Raw genomic sequence first — 23,903 nt, forward strand, 5'->3', positions numbered from 1 at the left:
TATGGAGGCTCACCAAACCCGCACCGGGGAGAAGGAGCCGTGCTGCGGATGACTTGGGGTGGAAAGGCTGCAGTTTGAGAGGTCACGAGAAAACCCAAGGCCAAAACCGAGCCCAGGATCAGGGCAGCCAGCCTCAGGCATCCCCGTCTGCTCTCTGCCCAGCCTCTTCATGCCCACTCTTCCTTTCTCCTCTTCCCTGGAGTCCTCTCCAGGCTTATCCCCTGGGCAGGTGTCAGTGAGCCTGAGCCCCCATCAGGAAGCCGGGGATGGGAGCCAGTCCTGCATGCAGCCCCAGTGACCACTCCGGGCCCACCTCGGGCCCCTGCAGCACCCTGCCATGGGGGCTTCTTGAGCTCCGTCGGGGGCTTCCTCCTGCTCTGAGGCAGGCGCAGGTCTTTTTTTGGCAAGCCAACATGTTCCACTAGCCACTCTTCCCATTCACGAGGGCTGGGGAGATGGACAGACCTCGACTCCCATCTCCCTCGGCAATCCACATGACAGGAGTCACCATCCTGCTACCTCCCTACCTGGTGCTCTCCCCACCCCCAGCGATCCCACCTGAACCAAGGGCAGCTCTCTCTTCCCTCTCTGGGGGGCTCAGAACCCAGCCAGGGCCCCTCTTCTGAATCCGCCAGCCCCTGGCTTCTGCTCACTGAAGGAAAGGGGCCATTATGGGCAAAGCCTAGGTCCCTGCCCCCTCCGCACAGAACGGGAGATGCCTGCGGATGAGGAGCCTCCTCAGCCTGCCCTTGAGCCTGTGAGGCTTCCTGGAAGCCCTGAGTGCCGTGCTGTGCGCCTGCCGTGTGGCTTGGCACGGAGGCAGGCACGTGGAGCCTGGCTCACCTGATGCCCATCTTGCAGTCCATCACACAGGGCGAGTCGAAGTCGGCCAGCAGGTCATCCATCTGGTTGTAGCGCTCCCCGTCCTTCACCACATCGCCATGATAGGCAGGCACGAAGGGCCTCAGCACATCCGCCATCAGCCGGTCCAGGCAGCGCTGCTCGGACTCACAGTGCTTCTTCAGGATCCTGCCATTGGCGGCCGCCTTGAAACTCCCTGCAGAGCACGTGTAGAAGGCCCTTGGTCCCCAGCTGCAGGCAGTTGGCAGAGGTGCCCTCCCTGGCACAGGGCCTGGGCCTCCCTGGGGATGGCTAAGCCTGGGGCTGAAGATGTGCCTATGTCCTGGTGTGGACTGAGCACCTTAAGGGCAGTGGGCTCAAGACCCAGGCCCCCACTCACAGACTGTAATTCTGGGCTGGTTCCCCAGCTGAGGGAAGCTTGGAGTCTTGACCCCAGACTCCTCGTCATCAGTGTTCCCTGCTGTAGGGGTACAGAGCCAGGTGGGAGACTGAGGCAACAAGACCTCGCCCCTCCATGGTGTTGCCACCTTCAATCTTAGCCTCCTTCATCAACCCTGCTTCTCAGCAATCAAGGCGTCTCCTGGCCTCAGTAGAGAAACCCTGATAGGACAGGATTCAGAGCCAGGATGGGGAGCTGCGCAGGCTGAGAAGTGGGGGTCTATGGGCCGGCCCACCTGGGTGGCACTTCTGAGCCAGACCCAGCTAAGCGTTCACACGGCTGTCCATCATGTGCCTTGGGCTGGGCCGATGTGGTCCAGGAGGTAAGAGAAAATGCCGGACCCTGTGCTGGCCTGAAAAGGACCCACAGGCTGGTGAAGTCAAGAAGGCCGACTCCGCAGGTAGCCCCCTGAAATGTCCCCAGATGACAGTGCATCCAGAGGCCCCATGTATGGGCTAGATGGCTCTGGGGCCTTGGCTCCAGATGTCTTCCCTCCCCGGCACTGCCTGGCCTCAGCTTCTGGCCACCTCCCACCCAGCACTGCATACCGCCCTGCGTCTGTGGGGTGACTTGGCCGCATCTTCCACCACCCGCAGCCTCTCTCAGGGCAGACACTACGTCTCCATTAATGCTGCAACCCCCAGGACCATGGCAATTTGGGCACACAGTGGGTGTTCAATGAAAGGGTTAGCTTTGCCTCTGTGTCCAGGGTGACAAATGGCAGGTACGCTATAAAGATTAATGGCTTGAACTGTCTTATTGAACACAATTGGAAGAGAGACAGAGAGAGACCGGAAGAGCCAGAGGGAGGGGAGAATTCATATTTTGGCAGAAGGGGGTGACACAGACTCCAGAGAGGTCGGTTGTCTATGGCATTTACAAGGTATTGTTAAGGCCGCAGCCTGCAAGTGCAGCTGCGATTCCAGACTAGAAAGTCGAGGAGGGAACCCGCGCTGGAGCTTTGATCCCGGAGCACAGTGTCCAGGGCCGGGCTCTCCCCTCCCAGAGTTGCCGGGCGCCTCCCAGAGGGCTGAGCATCCTGCCGGGACGTCCGGGAGAGCTGTGTCTACCTGCATGTCCCGCCAGCTGGATCCAGGGGTACTTCTTCTTGAAGGACATGACAAAGGGAGACCAGTGCACCATGTTTTTTATTTTCCTCCATGATTTGCTCTAGAAACAAGCAAACAAAAAGCTCTACATTAGAAAGACAACCACTGATTTCTGGTTAAGACAAATTCAAAGCAAGGGCCCTCATTGCCTGTGGCCACAGGACGGGTGGGCTCTGAGGGCCTTGCCACCACCATCATCTATGTGGCACATGGTGGGAGGTGGCTTTACCCATTTAACAACAGCCTGAGCAAAACGCTCAGGGGACCTCCCCTCATCCCAAGAGCAACGACCCCTCCAAGGAAGGCTGGACAGGACACTACCACCCAGTCGCACCACGTTAGTTCCCATTCCATCTGTAGATGTGGCGGCAATAGAGGCACCTCTTGCCTGCGAATGGTTTGAAGAAAGACTTTAAAGGAATTCCTCAGAACAGAACCTGCACCGATGGCTTCAGGTCACACAGGAGGGAGCAGCTCTCTCTTCTGCACCGTGCTCCTCCCTCTCAGGAGGTTCCTTCAGTGAAAACATCCAGGGCTGGCAGTGTGCATGTGTGTGTGCATGAGTGTGTGTGCACATGTGCGCATATGTGTGCATGAATATGTGTGCACGTGTGCATGTGTGTGCATGTGTGCACATGTGTGCATGAGTGTATGAGTGTGTGTGCGCATGTGTGCATGAGTGTGTGTGTGCGTATGTGTGCAAGTGTGTATGCACATGCACGCCATGTGTGTGTGCATGTGTGCAGGAGTGTGTGCTCATGGGTGCATGAATGCGTGTGTGCGCGTATGTGTGCATGAGTGTATGCGCATGTGCGCATATGTGTGCATATGTGTGTGCGTGCGCGTGCATGTGTTTGGGGAGAACAGGCCCTTTGGGCAGAAAGGAGAACTAAGGTATATTGAGCACCCTATTTTATTTCCTCAATGGGCATGCAAGTCAAATTCTTTCTATTTCCATCTGGTGGAGCCTGTGCTTCAAAGAGGTAAATGGTGAAGCTGGGGTTTAAACATCCTCTATACAACTATTTGAAAATAAAATTCTTTTCTTTTCCAGAAAAAAAATATACACTTTTAGAAAAAAATATCATTCAGAGAACTTCAGTAAGAACAAGCTGCAGAGATAAAGATCAAGTGTCCCCGAAACACACCGGCCCTGAAGGGAGCTATGAGAGCCTGAATGCAAAACATTCTGAGTTCCTGAGACAGTGGACCCCGCACCAGCAGAACCACGAGAGCAGAAGCCATGAGGCTTGCAGAGGAGACGAGGGTGGTCCCGCCTGACAGGGGGACACACTGGAGATGAGGTTCCCACTCCTTGCCCCGAAGTGCCCAGCTGCAGCCCTCAGGGGACAGTGGTGGCTACTAGGTCCCCTAGGTGAAGTCAAGGTGAAATCAGCCTCTTTTGTTTTTTCTCTCTTTGCTGAGACTCAGCTGCTTCTGTCATCAGGTTTTCAAGTTAAAAATCTATTTAAGGAGAGGAATTCTTCCTTACTAAACCTGGTAACTTTTATCCCCTTCCCAGAAACCCTCACCCCACCGCCAAGACAAATTCTATTCTTAAGAGAGGGCAGTACCCCACGAGGCCATGTGACAAAACGGCCGAGGCTTTACTGAGAAGCGTGTTTTTCCTAGATCCTTCTGATGGAGATCACCAAAGAAGGCTAAAGGCAGTGGAGGCATTTCTTATCTAAGCACCCAGAAGGCTGCATAAACAATCAGGGCACACAATGCATGAGGGCAACAATGGAAAAACCTCATTACACAAGATGAGTCCAGCAGCGGCTCCCAAGGACGCCCCTGCTCACGGGGAAGCCATTAAGGTGGGTCCAGAGGGAATCTGCACAGCCGGTCACCACCTGCCGGTCACATCCCCGCAGCAGAGCTCAGAGGACAGGAGCTGATAGGCTTCGGGGGTGGTATGGGAGGAGGGGAGACCAGAGTGGTCTCAATCCAGGGCTCGCCCCATCCCATGCCACGTCCCCATCAGGGGAGAATGCACACCGCACTGCTTCACAGCCCCTCTCGGGGCCTTAGTTTCCTGTGTCCAGCGAGGGACAGACCACTGGTATACCAGGCTCCTTGGCCGGATGGACACTCCAGGGCCCTGGAAAGTGACCTTCCCTCATCCCAGCAGCAATGGCCCCTCTAAGGAAGACCAGAGAGGTCACTCTCCCAGCTGCAGGGTGCCAGTTCATATTTTATACATACAGGCGAAGGCAAATGAGCATGCCTGGAGGAGGGGTTCCCGGACCCCGGAGGGGCCATGCAGAGATGGTTCACTGCCGGGAAGTGGGGAGCTTATGGAGACTGCACCTACCAGAGACAGTTGGGGGCCAGACTCAACAGAGGCAAAGAGATGACTACAACTGGCAGCAGGGGTGTGAGGACAAAGGCCTGGGGCTGGGACCTGGACCAGTTGGGACCGAGACCTGCTGGCGTGGGGGCTGTAGGCAGAGGGGCCCGGTGAGCAGGCGGGGCTGGCTGTGGCTGCGGGGCAGGGAGGCCTGGACCTGGGAGAGCATGTGACAGGGAGGCAGGCCCACCTGGGCCCGAGTCCTGCTCCCCTTTTCCTCCTCAGTGACTGATCTTGAACAAGTTCCTAGTCCTGTTTGGGGCCCCATTTTCTTGTTTGTAGCATGAGAGTAACATAGATTTCCGTCCTCCCAGGAGAGAAAGCTGTCAGATGTGGGTACGGGGGTGTCTGTGGAAGGGTCTTTAGCCCTCTGTGTTCAAGGAGGGGACCCAGGTGTCTCTAAAGTTACTCCATGAATGGTCAGTCTGGTGCCAGATGGAGTTGCCGCCTAGGTTCTGAGCCATGAAGACCTCGGAGCCTGGGCCAGGGTTAGGCCCGCCCTGCTGGGGTGCAGCTCCCTGGAGACCCACCAGACACAGTGAGCAGGGGGCCTGTGACCCAAGAAGGTGAACAGATGCTGGGCAAGACAGTGTGGTTTAGCTTCTGCAAGGCCATTTAAAGCTAAGAAACTTCTAGTTCTTGGACTTCTCCCAGAGGCTAATGACCTGGGGCCCAGAAAGGTGGGTCTTCTGACAGTTCCCGGCATCCACAAGCCTCTCGCAGCGCTGAGCTCTGACACAGCTGGGCACCTCTCGCGTGGCTCCCCTCTGCCACACCTCCTCTGTTTCTTCACCATGAAAATGGTTCCCACGTGGCCACAGCCCTGCGAGTCCCCCATCCCAAGGCTGCCCTGCCTGGATGAGGGCCGCAGAGCATTCCACTTGTGAGAATGCCATGCGCTTGCACGAGAGCCCTCTTTTCTCTCTGCCAGTAGCAGCACACGGGGTTTCCCTGTGGTTTTTAAATAGCAGCACCCAGGCAGTGCCTCATGTCACTGCCAAGCAGTAAACAGAAAAAGCCCTTTCCAGGTCCAGGTCAGGGGAAGGAAGGCTGCAGGGTGACCCCAGCCACCCCAGCCCAGCCCCTAGGAGCAGAGATAAACTAAAAGACGGGAGGAGAGTCCAGAGAATCAATGCCCTTGTGATGGCTGGGGAGACCACAGCAGCTGCCTCAGGATTCAAACCCATTCCAGGCACACGCCTGGAGCGCCAGTCCTCGTCCCCCAGCTACGACAGGTAACAAGACAAGAAAGGAGGATAATCCAGAAGAATCCCACCCAGAGGGGTTTATCCCCCACCACCGCGCCCCTCCTCTGGGGACATATTTAAGAGTGAGAGCTCAACGGAGCTTCTGTCTCTTCTGTCTGAAACCAGACCCAGCCCCCGGCCCCAGACTCTCAAGCCGAGCTCTAGGAAATACAAAAGCAACCTTCAAATGTCTTGAACGTGGTGTGGCAAACGGTGCCTGGACCCACCCCCCCCCCGCCCCCGGGCAGAGCTGGCCGCCTGCTCCTGTGTCACCTCAGGGGAATCGGGACATCCTTTGTGGACCCTTCCGGAGTGCTCCCAAAGCTCCCTATGTGTGGCAGGTCCCTGCTGGCCTCCCAGGGCTATGGGCTGCTCCTTGGTGGACCCGCGGCAGGTGGCCAGCCGACCGCGGCTCCCTCTGCTGTGACCCTTACTTCCTCACACGCAGCCGTGGGGCCAGCCTAGCCGGTGAATGTGCCGGGGCTCTGCCTGAGCGGACTGAGTACCGCAGGCAGGAGAACTTGGAGACAGAAGGGCCCATTTCTGCAGATGCGCCCCAGCACCACGGCATGGGCACACTCATACCGGTTACCACTAATGGGGCTGTCGCTCTGTGACAGGCCCTGAGCTAGTGCATTATGGCCTTGTTCCTGTGTTCCAGTTAGGAGTGTTTTCTCCATTTTCCAGATCAAAGAGCCTGAGGCTCAGCAAGTTACTTCCCCAAAGTCATCCGATTCTATGCCCTGCCAGTAGGTACCCTGCACATGGGGAGCCTCCAACCGGTTTTTTCCATGCCTATCAGAGAGCGAGGGCCCACCCCCCAGTGCCTCTTCAGCATCGAGACAGCAGGATGAAGGGACAGGAGGCAGAAGACCGGGCAGGGCGGGTCCCCTGGGCAGCCAGGGTGCCAGCCCGGGAGAGTTTTCTTGCTGCTCCTTTAGCAGAGGAGCCAGGGCCTCTGGTGCCCCTAAAGCTGCCACCAAACCCAGATACGTCCATCTCTGGGGCTGCTCAGGTGCAACTGTCAGATGACACAAGGTTTCAGCTCTCCCACGTGTCAGATCAGAGCAGCCAGACACCTCTAGACTGTGGATGGGATTCTGCCCTTGTGATGTTCTTGGGGGCGCTCTGGTGGAAAGGAAAGCACCAGGATGCCGGTGTGCCCCGGGGCAGGTCAAGGGCACCCGCACTCCAGGGTTGGAGACACACAGCTTTTACTTTGATTCTGGGTGGGGTGGTTAAACCCACTGAGGCCAGGCATGAGGTCTTTCGGGTAACCCCTGGCTTCACAGGCTTGGATGTGAACTGGGGCCACTCCCCGGGTGGCTGCGTCCCGGGTTAAAGGAGCACTGGACTGGGCTTGGCTTCGCTGCTCCTCTGCAGGCAGGGTGGGCAGTGCATTCTGCTGACATTTGTCACCCCTGCCTGCTGCAGCCTGGACCTTGCTCTGTAAGAGGATCTTGTGCTAAACTCTAGAAGCACAGGGAAAGACAGAGCTTCAATTTCCTCAGACGAATTTGTAAGGAATGGATCAGAAAACAGCCGGACCAGGGTGAGGGAGGGGTGGTGGAGAGAGAAGCGGGAGTGATTCTTTAATATTCAGAGGCCTGGAGACCTCTGTGTGGTCTGGTTCCCTTGCACCTGACTTGAAGGAGCCAAAATATTCAGAGAATGTGGAGAGAGATTTGTAGTGGGAGGGAAAACATCTCACAACAAAACCCTAACCCTTTTCACGCTGGAGGAGACCAAAGTCAGAGGTGAAGGGGGCGTGGGGAGCGGCAGCTGCACTCCCCGCAGCAGAGAGAGGCCTGGCCCAGGCTCCGACCCACTCGGCTCCCCACGTCACCGTCACCGGGGAGGTGGAAGCCCTCGCCTTTGGGAAGCTCGGGGCCTGCCACGTCCTGTCTCCCTTTTCCTCTTTCCCTTTTCCCAGAAGTTCCTGGTCTGAAGAGCAGATGGGAGTGTGCTCCCTGGAGGCAAGGCCTACACAGAATGAGCTCCTGCTGTTCAGCACGCAGAGCCGCAGAACAGACCCAGCATTCTGTGCCCGGTGCGGAGTGGAGCCTTCCTGGGCAAGCGGTTCCTCCTCCCACCTCTGGCCCATCCTTGGAGGTGCCCCGAGCCAGCAGGGCTGCCTGGGCAGGGTCTCCGATTCTGAGTGTTTTTCTGGATCGAGTTCCAAGTCTCCCATCATGCTAACGGTTCCTGGGGGACACAATCGTCCCCAGATCCTCCCCATCAGGCATTCTCGGTCAGGCTGCTGGGAAACACTGCCTTCAACAAATCAAAGGGCAAAGCGGCGTCACCTCCAGGTCTAGCCTTGGTCATTCATAAGGCAGGGGAAAGAGGACTGCTGGGGGCAGGGGAGGAGGAGCGTGAAGAGGGGGAGGAAGAAGAGGGGGGAGGAGGGAGGAAGAAGAGGGGGGAGGAGGGAGGAAGAAGAGGGGGGAGGAGGGAGGAAGAAGAGGGGGGAGGAAGAAGAGGGGGGAGGAAGAAGAGGGGGGAGGAAGAGGAGGGAGGAGGAAGAGGAGGGAGGAGGAAGAGGAGGGAGGAGGGAGGAGGAAGAGGGGGGAGGAAGAGGAGGGAAGAGGAAGAGCAGGAGGAGGGAGGAGGAAGAGCAGGAGGAGGGAGGAGGAAGAGCAGGAGGAGGGTAGAAGAGGAGACACGAGAAGGAAGAAGAGAGGGAAGAGGAGGAAGCGGACGAGGAGGAGGAGGGGAAGGAGGGACACGGGCTTCTCCTACTCTAGGCTGTGAGGATGCGGGGGCCTCTGGCCACCCCCCTTAGAAAATGCTTTAGCTCTCGTCAGAATCAGCTGCATAACATGCGAAATGAAAGTGAGGGGCCCCTTGTCCAAAGCTCAGTAAGAATGTCATGACGGGGACGGGGACAGTAAAGCTTCTCAGGCCCTGCAACTGCTCAGCCAGGAAATGGGCCCTGCCTCCTGCGGACGAAATGGCCCCCCGATTGGGAGACAGCAGGTGACCCCAGGCCTGTAGGCTTCTCTGGCAGGCTCACGGCCAATTACTAGAGGCTCTTCAATCCTGGGGCTCAAGGGGAGGACTCAAGGCCGCAGGCACCTGGGACTCTCCTTTTGGGGTTCAGAGAAAGGCCTGTCAGGAGAGGTCAGGACGGCAACCAGACCTCAGCCGGCATGTTCTTCAGAGTCTGGCCTTGCTCCCTGTCCCTGCCGTGCGGTCTGAGCGGGTCAGCGGCCTCTTGCCCAGCCCAGCCTTCCCCACAGGAGGCCAAACCACCCAGGGCCAGCACTGTGCGGTCCTCAGCTCGGCCCACATGCCCCCTGGGGTCTGCTTCCTGTCTTCCTTCCAGCCACTTCCTGCCCCTCCAAACCAATGTTATGTTTCTCAATGCAATTGAGGGTGGGTGGGAGAAGAAAGGGTTGTGACGTTGGGGCAAACACTTCTGTGTCATGAGGACCGAAGGTCACTGACAGCCCTGGTGACCCCCACCCCCACCACAGCCCACTTGGGCTCACATTCTCTCGGACCTGTGGAGTTCTGCAGGCAACTTCTTGCTCCACACACCTGTCCCCATGCCACCTTAGACACGCAGGGGTGTCAGCTTCTGCTATTAGGGACTTTGCAGAAGAATGGCTGCGGATGCACAGGACTTAGCTAACTCCCGAGTGGATTTTAAAATGCAACCCAGATAGCCTCTTCTCAGGAAGCCTTCCCGCTGCCCTCCTGGTTGCTTCCAATAAGCCCCGGGTATGTCCCTGTTCTTCTCTGTGTTTGCCGGTTTCTGGGCGACACAAGAAAGGGATGCTGGTTTACCCTGGTGGGCCTCAGGGACCCCCAGCAGGTTTTCCGAGTGCCTGGCTGGGCAGGTGCCAAGCCTCGCAGCATCCAGGAGGGAAGACAAGCTCAGCAGGTATGGGGGCTGCACTCGCTCCTCGGAGCAGAGGCTCCTGAAGAAAGGTCACATTCTGGGCAGGGGTGGGCTCCACTCCGTTTTCTTATCAGAACCCTAACATTCCTCTCCCGGAAGCCACAGCTGTGCTGCGACAACTTCAGAAAAGCAGGGAGGACTTCAGGAAGGTAGCTCCTTCCAGTCCCAGCGTACCCCTTCCTCCAGCCGCCCTTCCTCCAGCCGCCCGTTTTGCTGATTTTGCCAGGCCCACAGTGGTTTCACCACCTCGCATGTTAAGGGCTGAAGTGACATACATACTCCTCTCTCTCTCTACCAGGATCCTAAAGCCTCCACCTCTGAGGTGGAAAGGCAGCTCATCAAGCTGGATGTTGTTCCAGAGGGCAGGACGATGACACAGAGCGCAGTTCGGGCTTCGAGGTCAGAACGAGTCTTTGTTCTGCTGCCTTCCAGCTGGGGCATGGACAAACTTCAGTGTATACCGGGCACAGCCGGCATCAGTGCCCATGCCCTGCCCTCCCCATGCAGTCACCATGAGATCCAATGCAGGTGACGGGCACAGACAGTGCTCTGTAGACTGTCATGGACAGGCAAACCTTCCAGGCTCACTTTGGTCTTTTGCTTCTGTGTCTATTTTCTTAAATTGGAATAATTTTTTCCTCCAAGGCACAGCAGACTGGCAAGCATCCAACCAGCCACTTTCAGAGGGCCTGACCGTGGCTGGTGGCGATCAGATGAGCTAACTGTGTGATTAATTGCTTACGAAGCTTCCCGTCCCATGCCCGCGGCAGCTCTGGGAGCTCATCGGGCAGTTCCGCAGGTCCTCAGATGTATGACTTGGAAAGAGTCAGAGCCCAGGTGAGTCAATATCAGTTTCTGGTTCAAGTCACTGACATTGCAAAAAGAAGAAAGAATGATTTCCCAAACCATCTTACTTCACAGATGTGGAACTCTGCTAGGCACCGCCAAGGAAGGATATTTTCAAGGTGAATAATAAGATTAACAACGTCCTTTTCTAAAGGGGGTTTACATCCTCTGCTTAGCCTCCTTCTCACCTGACTTGTTCCCCCAATTTGGTACTTTTTCCTCCAGCACTTCCCTTTTTATTTAAATAGTTTGATCACTGGGCTATTATTTTTAGATAATCATAAAGAGTATCCGTGTGTTGTTTTGGTCTGTTCATTTGTTTGTTTTTTTGTAAAAGAGATGAGGGGAAGTCTCTAAAATATCAGAAATGGGAAGTGTTCTCTGGACTCTCGAACACTCCCAAGACAGTATTGCCAGTCTAACTCTGCTGCGTGTGTGCAGAGAGATTACGTTACACGTCTAACATATTGTTAGATACTGTGCCAATAGCTCAGGCAACTCACACAACACTGATTTAGTTGTATCCATTTGGCAAATGAGGAAACATGTTCAGAGAGGTTTAGTAACTTGCAAAAGGTCACACAGCTTCCAGGTTTGTGCCACTTAATTCCAAGGATTTCGTTTCAGCCAACAGGATTACTGGGCCCCCATCATCTCTCTTGGACCTAGGGCTATCTGCTTCTCCCCTATTTATAAAATAGCCTCACATAAACAGCAAGGGCTTTGTCAGAAGAGTGACCTTTCAGATGCGGGAGGCCTGAACAGAGGCCTGCTCTCCCCTCCCTCCTTCTGTACCCAGAACGTCCTCACCGACACCCACTCAGGGAAGATGCATTTGCTGCTGAAAGTGGATGAAGAACGCCCCTGCCCAGTGAGAATTTGTTCTGTGTCAAAGCCTTTGTTCTGCTCTTGCAAAAGTCTGAGTGAGAGTCATTGAGTTTTCCATGTTTGGAAAAAATGGTTTTTTTCTTCCTTCTTCATTTGGTCTTTCTAAAAAAGCAGTTAGGGTTTCCCTAGTGATCATTATTTCCTTCACTGGGGAAAAGCTTGGTGCTTCTCCTAGCCTGCAGAGTTGGGGCGGCGGCCAACTTTGTTCATTGTATTCCCCCTGGCAGGGCCCAGCTGGGTTGACGGCAGCTGGGTACAAGCCCAGGCAGGTAGGGACCCCTGGCTCAATAGCTCCCTCCTGTAGCCCTGGTTAGAAACCTGGCTGGGGCCAAAAGGGAAACCCGCCCCTGCCAAAAAGGAGCTGGGAGCGGAGGAGGGGAAGGGTTTTCAAAACCAAGACACCAAGGATCGGAAAAATTAAGCCCAAGGACTTGGCAGGACAGGTAGCTCCAGCTAAAAATAAAAGTCTGGATTTAAGACTAACTGCCTTTCCCCCTTTCACAAACAAGAAAATCCCCCTAAATGCCAAGTGCAAAAGCACTTTCAGAAAAGGTCCGAGGAAGGCTTTATTTCATCCCCGCCCCCACCCTGGTGTGATGTTCCTGAACGCTGGACGGGACAGGACATCCTCAGCAGGGCCTGCTCACCAGGCACGAGCTTCTCCACCCCGCTTTATGGAACCCCGTGAGCGCAGGGTGGGGATCACCCTGAGGGCTGTCAGCTGGCCGAAGGGCCTCCTTCAGAAGCAATTCGGGTGGCTGAAGGCCTCCTTCAGAAACAATTGCTGGCCTGGACAGGAGACTGAGGATGGAGGGTCCTCACCAGCCCCTGCAGGCAGGAGCAGCACGACCCGGCTCAGTGTGTTCTCCGGATGAGCGCTCTGTCCTCCCCACTCCCAATCAGGCTGCGAGGGCTGCCAGGCCCCTGGCGTGCAGTGTGTAGAACTGGTCAGGCTGAAGGCTGGAGCTTGCAGGCAACGTTCGAGCCTGGGCTGACCCTTTCTGAGGGACACCGCCATGCTCCATCGACCCCTAGCAGCACATTCTGGCCAAAACCAGGAAAACACTGAGTGACTGCCCAGCTGTCTCCTCCTGATTAGCTGCCTTCTTCCTGTTGCAACTAGAGGCCCAGTTTCTAGGTCAAGGGCAGCACCCAGACTGGCACCCAGGGGGCCTCCGTCACGGCCACTCTTCCTCTTCCACCATAAGCCCTCAACTCTGCCAAAAGGCCCAGCCGGCAAGGACAGGGCTCCGGGAGCAGCCCAGGGCCTCACCAAGGCTCCCCAACCATGCATAAGAGGGAGCAGGGTCCCTCCGGGATACAGAGCCCCCGCCACATACTGCCCACACTCACTCCCTGGCGTGCCCACTCCAATCCATCAGGGCAAGGCATCCCATACCTGCCCCACATCCAGGTCTGTGTGCAGGAGCTCTGCCCGGAAAGCTCTCCCTCCTCCCTTCTGCGTATCCACATCCTACCTCCCTGTCGACGGATCCCCCGGAATTTGCAAGCTGGCCCTACTTCTCCCTCAAGTTCTTGGGCCACTTCAGCCCCACGCCCCTCCTGGAATCCTCCCCGAAGCGGGAGGGAGATGCAGGATGTGGATACGCAGAAGGGCGGAGGGAGAGCTTCCCGGCAGGGCACCTGCACAGCAGACCTGCAGGTGGGGCAGGGAAGGGACAGGAAGCTGGAGTGCTTCGTGATTCTTGTGTGGCGTACCATGGCTCCCAGTGGCAGGAAGGTTCCGGGGAACTGGGGATCTGTCCTAACCCTAGGCTGGACATCCAGCGGGAGTCCAACACTCCCAGCACCTGGCTGCTAAGAGGACCCTGCGGGCCCGGCACATGGCAGGGGCCAGGCCTGGAGGATAAAGCACAACTGCTCCAAGGTTCACACTGCCTTCAATTCACTGCTCACACCTGGGCTTTTCAGACTTCTCCAAGTAGCCGGAAGGGGCATATTTGCAGGAATTTCCTATTTGGTCTGTCTGGGTTTCTCTCCAGGACCCCACTGCTGGCAGCCTGGCTGGTCCCGGGGCCCCAACGCCTTTTCACTTAGCACTCGAGCGTTTGGAGGGCCACCTTTCACTCAGGTTAGTCACCGCTCACTCTTCCATCCCTCAATCTGGGATGCCTTTGCTGGCAGGCAGGGGACACCTCTTCATGGGTGTCCCCAGTGTCCTGCAGGAGCCAGGGACACTGGCTACTTCAGCAAAGAATGCTCTTCCATTAGCAACTCTGTCTCAGGTCCGCACTCCTTCCCTCATCCACACTGTATAGGAGCTGGCATCAAAGGGGCCCGCAAACTTGCCAAAGCAGTCTTTTTTGGGTTACTCAAGAATCGAGGTGTCCTTCACCCAAAATGGAAATGTTCCTAACCCTCCCTGTTGGTCAGGGCCCAGCAAATGCTCCATCTCTGGTGAGAAGGTCATTAACTTCCCTCCTCCTCCCTCCTGGATCCTATCCTCTTAAGAACTAAAAATAATGAAGTGCTAGAGGAGGGAGGCGAGAGAGGAAGAAGGCAGAGGAAACGCCGAGCTGAACACAGAGGCCTTGCAGAGCTCACACCAGGGGCCTCTCCAGGCCTTAAAGGCTGCTGGGCCCGGAGGTTAGGAGCGGAGCAACAATAGGAGGAAACAGGGAGTGGCCAAGGGGGCTGGGGAAGAGCCTGAGGCGGGTGGGCAGCCTTTCGAGAGGACAGAAGGGCTCAGCCTGTCCTCTGGGAAAGGGCGCCTGGGCCCTGCCCAGCCGGTTAAGGGCCATGGCTGCAACACACAGCAGATCCCCTCCCGCCCTGCGCTCATCCACTCCTCCCCAGAGATTTTATTTTTACTTTGGTAAATGCAAAACAAGGCCAAGTTAGGGTGGAAATTTACCAAAGGTCTGCACTGATCGGCAGACAACTGGCACTGAAGTTCTGGAACCTCCGAGCACCCAGAGTCCATCTTGGGCCACTCTCTCAGAGGGGCCAGCCACAGGACTCAGCCCCATCTCCACCCCCAACACACCTCCTCAGGAACAGCTCCCTGGTCCGGGGAGCTGGAGTTGCTTAGTCCTTCCTTTATAGCCCACAGAGAGGTACGGCAGGGCGGAGTGGCATGGAGCCCAGAGCACGCCAGCTGTTCCAGTGTCGCTAAGAAACAGCTCATGTGCTTACTGGAGCCAGACACAGGGCTGAGTATTTGCTATGTGGGTGTGTAAGAGTCTCTCAACCTGTCACAGGGGTGCTGTCACTGTCCCACCTTACAGATGGGAACACTGAGGCACAGAGTGATGAGACAACTTGCCCAGGGTTCTGGAGACGTGTAGTGAAGCAGGCTGGCTGCAGGACCCAAGCTCTTCATCACTCTGTGGGTGGCCTCCTTTCCCGTCCTGCACAACAGGTAACATTAGAGCCAGATAAATTCAGGTTTAGCTTCTGCCACTCCTGGCTGGTGGCATTAGCAAGTTACCAAACTGAGCTTCAGTTTCCTCATCTGTAAAACAGGAACACCAAGTATCCCTAAGGGTTGTTTTCAGGATTAAATTCAATTCTCTGTGTGCAGTGCCTGGTACATACATAAGAGCACTCAACAGAGGCAGATACATACTGCATAGCTCTCACATATGCTGTCTGATCTGAGCCCCTCAAGGTCAAGAGCCTGAGAATCAGACGGACTATATGGCAGGCAGCTCTGTATGGGCCCAGCAGATGTTAGCAGTAGGGTCTGACCACCTCCTCCTCTATCCCTTATCCCAGCCTTGATTCCCACTTTTCCACAAGGAAAGGGCAGAAGGCAAAGGTCACAGCCAGGAGTAAGTGGATCCCCAACGAAAAGTCCTATTCCCTGCCAGAAACAGAGTCTTTCTGGAACTCCAAAATGCCCAGGAGCCACTTTATAGGCAGGTGTGAGAGGGAGCGCGCGGACGATGAGGCAGCCTGGCACAGTAGCCACGAGAGGCTCTCGTGTTTCCTGAAAATCTCCCCACCCAAACCTCCCCCAGGGACCTGGGATCTGAACTAAGTAACTCTGCTTGTCCCCCAGGAGACTGAGCCAGGCAACAGGGACGCAGGCAGCTCTGCCAGGTGGCCACATGTGGAAACAGACTTCTTCATCCCATGCCGGGGATGAGATTTACAATGCCAGGAATCTGAAAGGAAGTTTTCTGCAGAAAGTTGAAGATTCTAAAATGCCATCTTCTCTACCCCAGCTCTCCCAGGCACAGCTCTGCTGAAGGAAACAGACACGCTTCTGTGTGAGCAGCTCTTCAGTCACCCCTGGTCTTTTTTCAGATTCCTGAGATTGAAAAATCTTCAGGTTATGCATTTTAAAACCTTAGAATACTACTGGATGCAGTAGAAGGGACAAGGTTTCCTCAACCTCCAATTGCCAAATGTTTACCTCTCTAGGCCAAGAACTTAAATGGACAGAAACTGCCTTTTAGGTAGTTTCAAGGAAGGGGGGGGAAAAAAAAGCCTTGTAAGAGATTTGGTTAAGGGGGTAACCCTGCTCTAACTCCAGAGCCAGATTTTTGGGAATTCCCATTTAAGTTATCTCCAAAAAGGAAACTTTTGAGGAAGGACTTGAATACCACATGGTAGCTTATAAGCAGTTATCAAAAATTTAGCTATATTTAGAAAGTATTTCCAAGCAAGATACGTTGGTCCAATTCATATTTCTGACCGATTATGCTGATTTGCCTGTGGCTACATGGCACTCAACGAGTGAGAACGCAGACTTACAGAGACAGCCAGAAACCCAAGCTGCTTTCCGAAGAATCGTGTGCAGCCCTGCCCCGGCCGCGGCCAATGTGCAGCTCTGAATTCTGCTATGAGTCACCCAGCTTCCCTCTCCTGACCAGAGCTGTTCAGGGCAGAGGTCCCTTCTCAGTTCGGCAGTCATGCATCTGTTCACGTGCAGACCTCTGGAAGCACAGGAAACGGGTTGCCAAAAAGGGACACCAGTGAACCCCCAAGTATGAGCAAGACTCATCAGCTCTTAGAGCTCAGCTGTCCCCCGGGTCATCTTGACGGTATGTGTGACGATATATGCATGATTTTCATGAACAGATTGACTCATCGCCCTTCCCGGTGCGTCTCTGTCAACCAGCCCTGCTAGTGGCAGTGGGTGCTTACTTAGCATTTTCCCCACGTGGCGGGAGCCTCCCAGGGCCCCTGAGAGGCAGGTACCAGTCTTGACTCCTATTCCCAGAGCAGCAAACAGGGGCAAAGGCATGCCTCCAGGTTTGTATCCCAATCCGGGCAGACCTGGGGTCTTGCTCAAACTCCTACCCTGGGAGCCTGCACGCCCTGCTGCAGCCAGGTTCTCCCACCCGCCAAGAGCAGAAACACCCTGAGACTGCTTCCTTCACTTCTCACTTTAGGCTACAATTACTCAACACTTCTTTTCTTTTTCTTTCTTTCTTTCTTTTTTTTTTTTTTTTTTTTTTTGAGACAGGGTCTCATTCTGTCACCCAGGCTGCAGTGCAGTGCAATGGCACAATCACGGCTCCCTACAACCTTAACTTCCTGGCTCAAGCAAACCAGCAATCCTCCTGCCTCAGCCTCTCTAGTGGCTTGGACTATACGTATATAGTACCATGCCTGGCAAATTTTTTAGAGATGGGGTTTTGCCATGTTGCCCAGGCTGGTCTTAAACTCCCGGACTCAAGCGATCCGTCCACCTTGGCCTCCCACAGTGCTGGGATTACAGGTGTGAGCCACCACGATCAGGTTGACATTTCTTTTATATTGAGATCTTTTGCAGCAGCTTTTGAGATCATCACAGACAGCATGGGTTTTCACAAAACTGAGGTGAGGATCTCCTATGTGAGAGGGGCAAAGAAGGGCTGCAGCCCAGATCCCCCCATCTTCTCCCCCAGATTTACAGAGACGCAAAACCAAGAAACAGAGCCTCAACATCCGTAGAGGCTCAGACAGTTTTTCTCTCTAAGGGATCTTAAAGCCTGCCCCCACAAAGTCACTCTCCTGCCTGCACAGCTTACAGAAGGCTGCTGGTTCTCTTAGACTTGTTTCATCTCCTTCCTACGGAGTTAGAGGAAATGAAACATTATTGAGGGAATGCAAGTGGATTATCTGAAAAATGTATTCTGGAATGACAGAGGCTGAAGAATGGGCTTAAAACAACTCCTGGGAGTCCTTCCAGTCAGTGAGTCTGAACACTGGAATAAGAGAGGCACTTGGAGGAATGGTCTGCTTTGTGCAGTCAGGTTTTAGGTCTCACCAAGCCTGGGGCCTCCAGGCTCAGGAGGCAGGAGCCGAACGAGAGCCTCTGACCGTCTCCGAAGACAGCAAGGCTCCATTGTGACGTCTTGTGCCACGTGCCAGGCAGTACCCGTGTCCTGGTGGGACGAGGGGAGAGCCTCGAGGACTCTGTCCCAGGGAGAAGGACTCCAGACCCTCACGGTGACCATGGCCCTCTTGCAGCCTCGGCCCCTCTAAGGTCTCTGGGAGCGCTCACATTTAGGAACTGTAACCTCATTTCTAGGGAACAGAACCAGCTGGCTGACTTACTCCCCTTAACTTTCAATGCTATTATTAGGGCACATCTGTCTTGGAGTGAAGTCACCAAGGAAAAACCCAACTGAAGAAAATATTTTCAGGCAGTCGTCATTTGAATCTTCGGAAAAGGAAGCAAGCCGATAAACTGCCAAAGAGCCCTGGGATTTAAGGTGACCAAAGAGGTGCACGGAAAGTATTTGCCTTGGGAATGTGGGCAGCTGAGCTATTCACACAGTGCGCGGCCAGTACGACACAAATGGACCAGAGGCTCCCTGAACTATTTCCTCTTCCCTTTCCTCTTCTCCTTTCCCTTAACAGGAAAGCCAGCCAACAGAGGCTCCCTGTAAGCCTGAGTCAGGAGGAGGGCTGTGGGTGAGTGACCACAGCCAGGTGATGTAGGGCAGAGGCCAGCAGACTTACTTCGTTCAGCTACATTTTTTTTCTAAATTAGCTGCCAACATTTAAAAATCAGATTGGACACAAAAATCCGAATTTCCAACTTCTCTTTGAAATCCTGGGCATGCAATACTGGACAGTGTCCCCTGCCTGGGCTGAGCAGCAGCTGTTTGAGATGGGGCCTTCTCTTCCCCTGTCACTGGGCCCTGCTGACACATGTCACCTGTCCGGCCCCTGGTGACATTTGAGTTTGAGCAGCTGGATTTAGAGACAAAGGAGAAAGTGCTGAGGAAAGCCGAAGACCTCAGCTGTAGTCTACTCACTGGCCATGTCGACGTGGGCAAGTCACCTACTTTGCTGAGCTGCTGTTTCTCCCTCTGCAAATAGAGATGAAAATGCACAGCAAGGCCTCATATCCAAAACTGTAGGAGGACTATGTAGGAAAACAAGGGATGTGCTTGAAAACCTGAACACACACCATGCAAGGTAAGATGTGGCCCTTCAGGTCTAAAAGACAAAATAGAACACTAAGACAAAATGGGCCTCTCTGATGAGATGGGTAGCGGAGGAAACAACAGGACACATAAGAGCTACCTCGGTGGTCACCTGCGGGGGCTGAGATGGGGGCCAGGATTTCTAAACCACCCAGCCCCACCAACCTGGCCCCACCTGTTGCATCACCTCCTGCCCCGGAGAACATCGCTGGGGTCACGGTTGAGCAGTACCTGACTCTGACCAACCTCCGCTTCTGATTAGTTAGAACACAATGTAGAACCAGGGGTGCCTGGCATCTGGGGCTTCCGGTCATGGCCCAGCCCAAGTGAGGCAAAGAGACACTCACGGAAGCATCTGCGGTGCGGCCAGGAGGAAGCCTAGCATCTTGGCAATGAAACTCAACACTCAAAATGCTAGGAGCACATCACAAGGCACTGTGGCCTCTGAGGATTCCACAGTGTGGTGGCCAACTGCATTTTGAGGGGTGACCCAAAAGCTCCTGGCCATCTGCAGTCTTCCCCACCAGCCTGCCTAAAACAGAAAGAAACGACAGACATGACTGCAGAGGGCTAGCTACCAGTGGGCTTCTCAGAGGATAAGGAGAGGTTTAATGATAAAGGCATCAGTCCCATAATTGCCCCAAAGCCCTCCCTAAAGCCACATGTGGAGAGTGAGCAACTGTGATACCAGAAGGGAACACAGGGCGCAATGGCATCTGGTGCCTATGGCAGCAGTGATTCAGACCACCCAATCAGGGCATGACTCGGCCAGCTCGGCCAGCTCCCATCAAGCCAGAGGAGCTGAGAGGGAGAAGCTGTAAGTGCTTGCTGCTCTCAGGAGCAAGAGGTCATCTTGCTTCTTACCAGCTGTCTACCAAAGCATCATACATGATGGACATGGTTCCCCGGTGGCCAGGGGCTCCAGGGGTTCTGGGCAGATAGAGCATGTGTGGAGTTGTGCCCCAGCACCCAGACCCCACAGGTCTAATGGGACCATGCTGAGCATATGAGGATCACAAATTCCACGGGAGACCCTAAGATGTCCCCTCAGGGAGAGCTAAGGAGACCCTGGAACAGGGCTGCCAAAACATCTCATCAATCACCAAAATCCCTAATTTACCACCCTGACAACTCTCTGTGTGGCCAGCACCCCTTACTCTTCCTAGCTCTCCAGGACCAAAACAGCTTGCCCTGCCTTGGATGTGCCTTCCTGCAACCCACCCTCTACTTGTCAGGCTTGCAGATCTTTCTAGAACATCAATCTGATCATACCAATTCCATCATGTCCCTCCCCTGCTTTAAACCTTCCATGGCTTCCCTAAAGCCTGCAGGACAAAGACCAAACTCCCGCACATGGACTCCCAAGGGCTCTCACTCTCTCCCCACCACCGCACCCCTTCACTCCCTGGGCTGCTGCAAAACTGACCTGGTTGTGTTGCTGACACACAACAGACTGCTTCAAGCCCCTGATCCTTTTGTGCTGGCCCCTCTGGCTAGAAGACACTTCCCCTAACCTATCACCCAGAGAACACTTCTTCATCCTTTACCATTCGCAATTACCACCTCCTCTTTGTACTCTTTGCCCAATGCACTTGAAAAGACTAATCACTTCTCCCCAATGCCTCACACATGCATCTGCTGCTCTGCTGAGAGCACATTCACATGATCTGGTGACACCATGAGTGTCACCCCCACTAGAGTGAGCATTCTCAGAGGGCTGGAAATGGCCAGTTCATTGCTGAACCCCTACGCCCTACCTGGCACACTGCTTTCCCAGGGTTGGGAATCAATAAACGTAGGTTCACATAAATGTGTGGGACCTCTGCCAAGACCCAAGAGTCTGGCTGAGAAGGTGGAAGAATGCTCAGAATGCCCAGCCCTTATTGCGGGATCTGGCATAAGGCTGGGGTTTCTGAAGCAGAAAGGTAAGGTAAGAAAGGGTTGCCTCATACCCAGAGGCCAAGAACCAGAGGCAGCAGCCTCCAGGCTCAGCAACGTCCCACCACCAGGGCCAGCCCATCAGGGAGAGAGGCGAACCAGGAGAGCTCCGGAAGCAGGACCCAGGCAGGTAACCTGGGCTGGCTCCCAGGCTCCCTCGCCCAATCAGACCACCCACACTTTCTGACATCAGTGCTGTCCCGGGATGCACTGGACATGGCTGGGAGCTCTTTCTCCTGCAGATCTGGGATAGGGCTACAGGAATTCAGAAGAGGAAGCTATTACTTTGAGAGAAGAGGGGAATAAATTAAGGAAGCTTCATGGAAAAGGTGACATTTAAGCTAAGTCTTAAAAGATGAGGAAAATGAGTAGAGTGAGAGAGAGAGAGAGAGAGAGAGAGAGAGTGAGTGTGTGTGTGTGTGTGTGTGTGTGTGTGTGTGTGTGAGAAGTGGAGGTTGGTATTTCAGGACTGAAAAAAGCATGAGCAAAAGCCTAGAAGCAAAAATGCACCAACAGCACAGCCAACAGCTCGTCTCAGCTCAGCCCCAAGGGCCTGGCACAGAGCATTTGCCTCAGAGGGAGGCAATAAGAGGGAAAATTGTCTGTAGGGAATTTTAAAACAATACTCAAACTGATGGGCTTTTTATCATCACCATGAGCTGCCAATTCTTACTTAAACATAATCCAGCACCCAACCCCAACAACCTTTTGTCTAATTCTAAAGAATTGCTGCATTATTCTTGACTCTTAATAATATATGTAAGCTTCCAATTTACACAGATTCATTAACTACCTTTTAATAAATATTACGTTCTCTATGGAAGTTAATTCAAACACTTCATGTTAATCGTTGCAAAGCCAGCCCGACACCCCCTGACTCAGCTACCCATGTTTCAAGAGCAAGTTCACAGGATTCGGTATCATTGGCACTCATCACTTTGGGGTGGCTTGTCCTCCAAGTCCTGTGGTACAATGTGTACCTAAGCTTGAAGACCAGACCAAAAATAAAGGCTGGAAGCACGGTCATTGCAAAGACAAATAAACAGAACCTGGGCTATTCCACTCTCTCATTCTACCAGATCACGTGGGAGTTTTCATTTATGTTTCTAACTTTTCAACAAGGAGATCTTAATCAATCCTGAAGAACTGAAGAAGAGGACTTTGTTGCAATGTCTAGAATTTACTGTGAAATGGGATTGTTGTGAATTTCTGCCAAATTTTATGTTTAAGGTTTATCCTATTTGTATCTCTGCTGTTTTAACCAAAAGAAACTTCAAAATTAACAGGAATAAAAAGTGCTCTGCGACCAGCTTTGAGGAAAGATAGACCAACACATTTGGCTTCGTCTATTTATCATGATGAATAGGCAAAGATGAGTTTTTACGAAGTCTGATCAATTTACAGAAGACTCAAAACCAGAAACTATAGAGTTTTTATTCATTACTGCTACAGACCCCTATGAAAGTGTAACGTTTCTTTTTTTCTTTTTTTCAAAATAAGCATTAGCATCATTAAATTCATTACTCCCCACCCCAACTTTTTTTATTGCTGGCATGATCATATACACAAAATGCAATAATAGAAATGTTTAACTGTCTGAAATTGTTTTCTGGCCATCATCAGCATTATTACTTATTTCTTAATCAATTACTGAAATAATTGTGTTGTTATAGAAGAGGGGAGTATTTTTAAAAATCTACTCCTCGGCCGGTCATGGTGGCTCATGCCTGTAATTCCAGAACTTTGGGAGGCGGATGCGGGCGGATCACCTGAGGTCAGTCAGGAGTTCAAGACCAGCCTGGCCAACATAACGAAACCTCATCTCTACTAAAAATACAAAAATCAGCCGGGGGTGGTGGTGGGTGCCTGTTATCCCAACTACTTGGGAGGCTAAGGCTAGAGAATCGCTTGAAGCCAGGAGGTGGAGGTTCCAGTGAGCAGAGATGGTGCCATTGCACTAGGCAACAAGAGTGAAACTCCATCTCAAAAAAAAAAAAAAAAAAAAAATTTACTCCTGGTGTCAAATATGCTAGATGCACCACTGACTCAGCTTCCTAACAAGAAGGTCTTTAAGAGAACAGAAGGTGAGAATTCTGGAATGACAAAGCCAGCATCACCACAGGCCTCAACTGCCAGGCTAATGAACTTGGACTACAGTCTCTAGGTAAATAACAGAGAAAATTACAAGAACTTTGACTATCCAAAACATAAAACCTCAAAGTATCAAAAGCAAAAACACCTGCAAACCAAAGCAAAAGTAAAAAAAAACTGGAGAAAATATTTTACAAAATAAAGTATGATTGAAGGTTTAAGTTTTATACACAAAGAACTCAAACAAATGGGTAAAAACAATCTCAGGTGCCAATAGATAAGCTGGCAACATACATATAATTCAACATACATATAATGAAAATAATAATATACTGTTTGCCTATGGCAAAACAAAAAATATATATATGTATTTTTTTAGATGGAGTCTTGCTTTGTTGCCCAGGCTGGAATGCAGTGACACGATCCTGGCTCACTGCAACCTCTGCCTCCCAGGGTCAAGCGATTCTCCTGTCTCAAACTCCTTGAGTAGCTGGGACTAGAAGATGTATGCCGCCACACCTGGCTAATTTTTGTATTTTTAGTAGAGATGGAGTTTCACTATTTGGTCCAGCTGGTCTTGAACCTCTGACCTCAAGTGATCTGCCCACCTTGATCTAGCAAAATGCTGGGATTATAGGCATGAGCCATCAGGCTCAGCCACGCAAAAAAAAAAATTCTTTTTTTTTAAACAGTGAATCCTAGTGCTGGTAAGGAGGACAGTAAGTTGTGACACACTCCAACTCACCGCTGAGAGGCATCCCCAAGACACATGACCTTTTGGGAAAGCAGCCCAGGAATATGCTGCAAGGGCCAGAAAAATGTTTCAACCTTCC

General features: G+C 53.3%; 1 protein-coding gene across 2 annotated transcripts in view; it reads right to left on the reverse strand.

The window, feature by feature from the left end:
• ITPKB (inositol-trisphosphate 3-kinase B) overlaps window positions 1–23,903 on the reverse strand; it is a 104,475-nt gene that overhangs the window by 12,810 nt on the left and 67,762 nt on the right. For both annotated transcript variants that reach the window (XM_039464267.2, XM_039464268.2), the window contains exons 3-4: window positions 2,371–2,470; window positions 844–1,057 (exon numbers count right to left, since the gene is read on the reverse strand). In XM_039464267.2, coding sequence (XP_039320201.1) covers window positions 844–1,057; window positions 2,371–2,470 — 314 coding nt within the window. The remainder of the gene's footprint in view (window positions 1–843; window positions 1,058–2,370; window positions 2,471–23,903) is intronic.

This window comes from Saimiri boliviensis, chromosome 14 (genome assembly GCF_048565385.1).
Source record: "Saimiri boliviensis isolate mSaiBol1 chromosome 14, mSaiBol1.pri, whole genome shotgun sequence".
NCBI lineage: Eukaryota > Metazoa > Chordata > Mammalia > Primates > Cebidae > Saimiri > Saimiri boliviensis.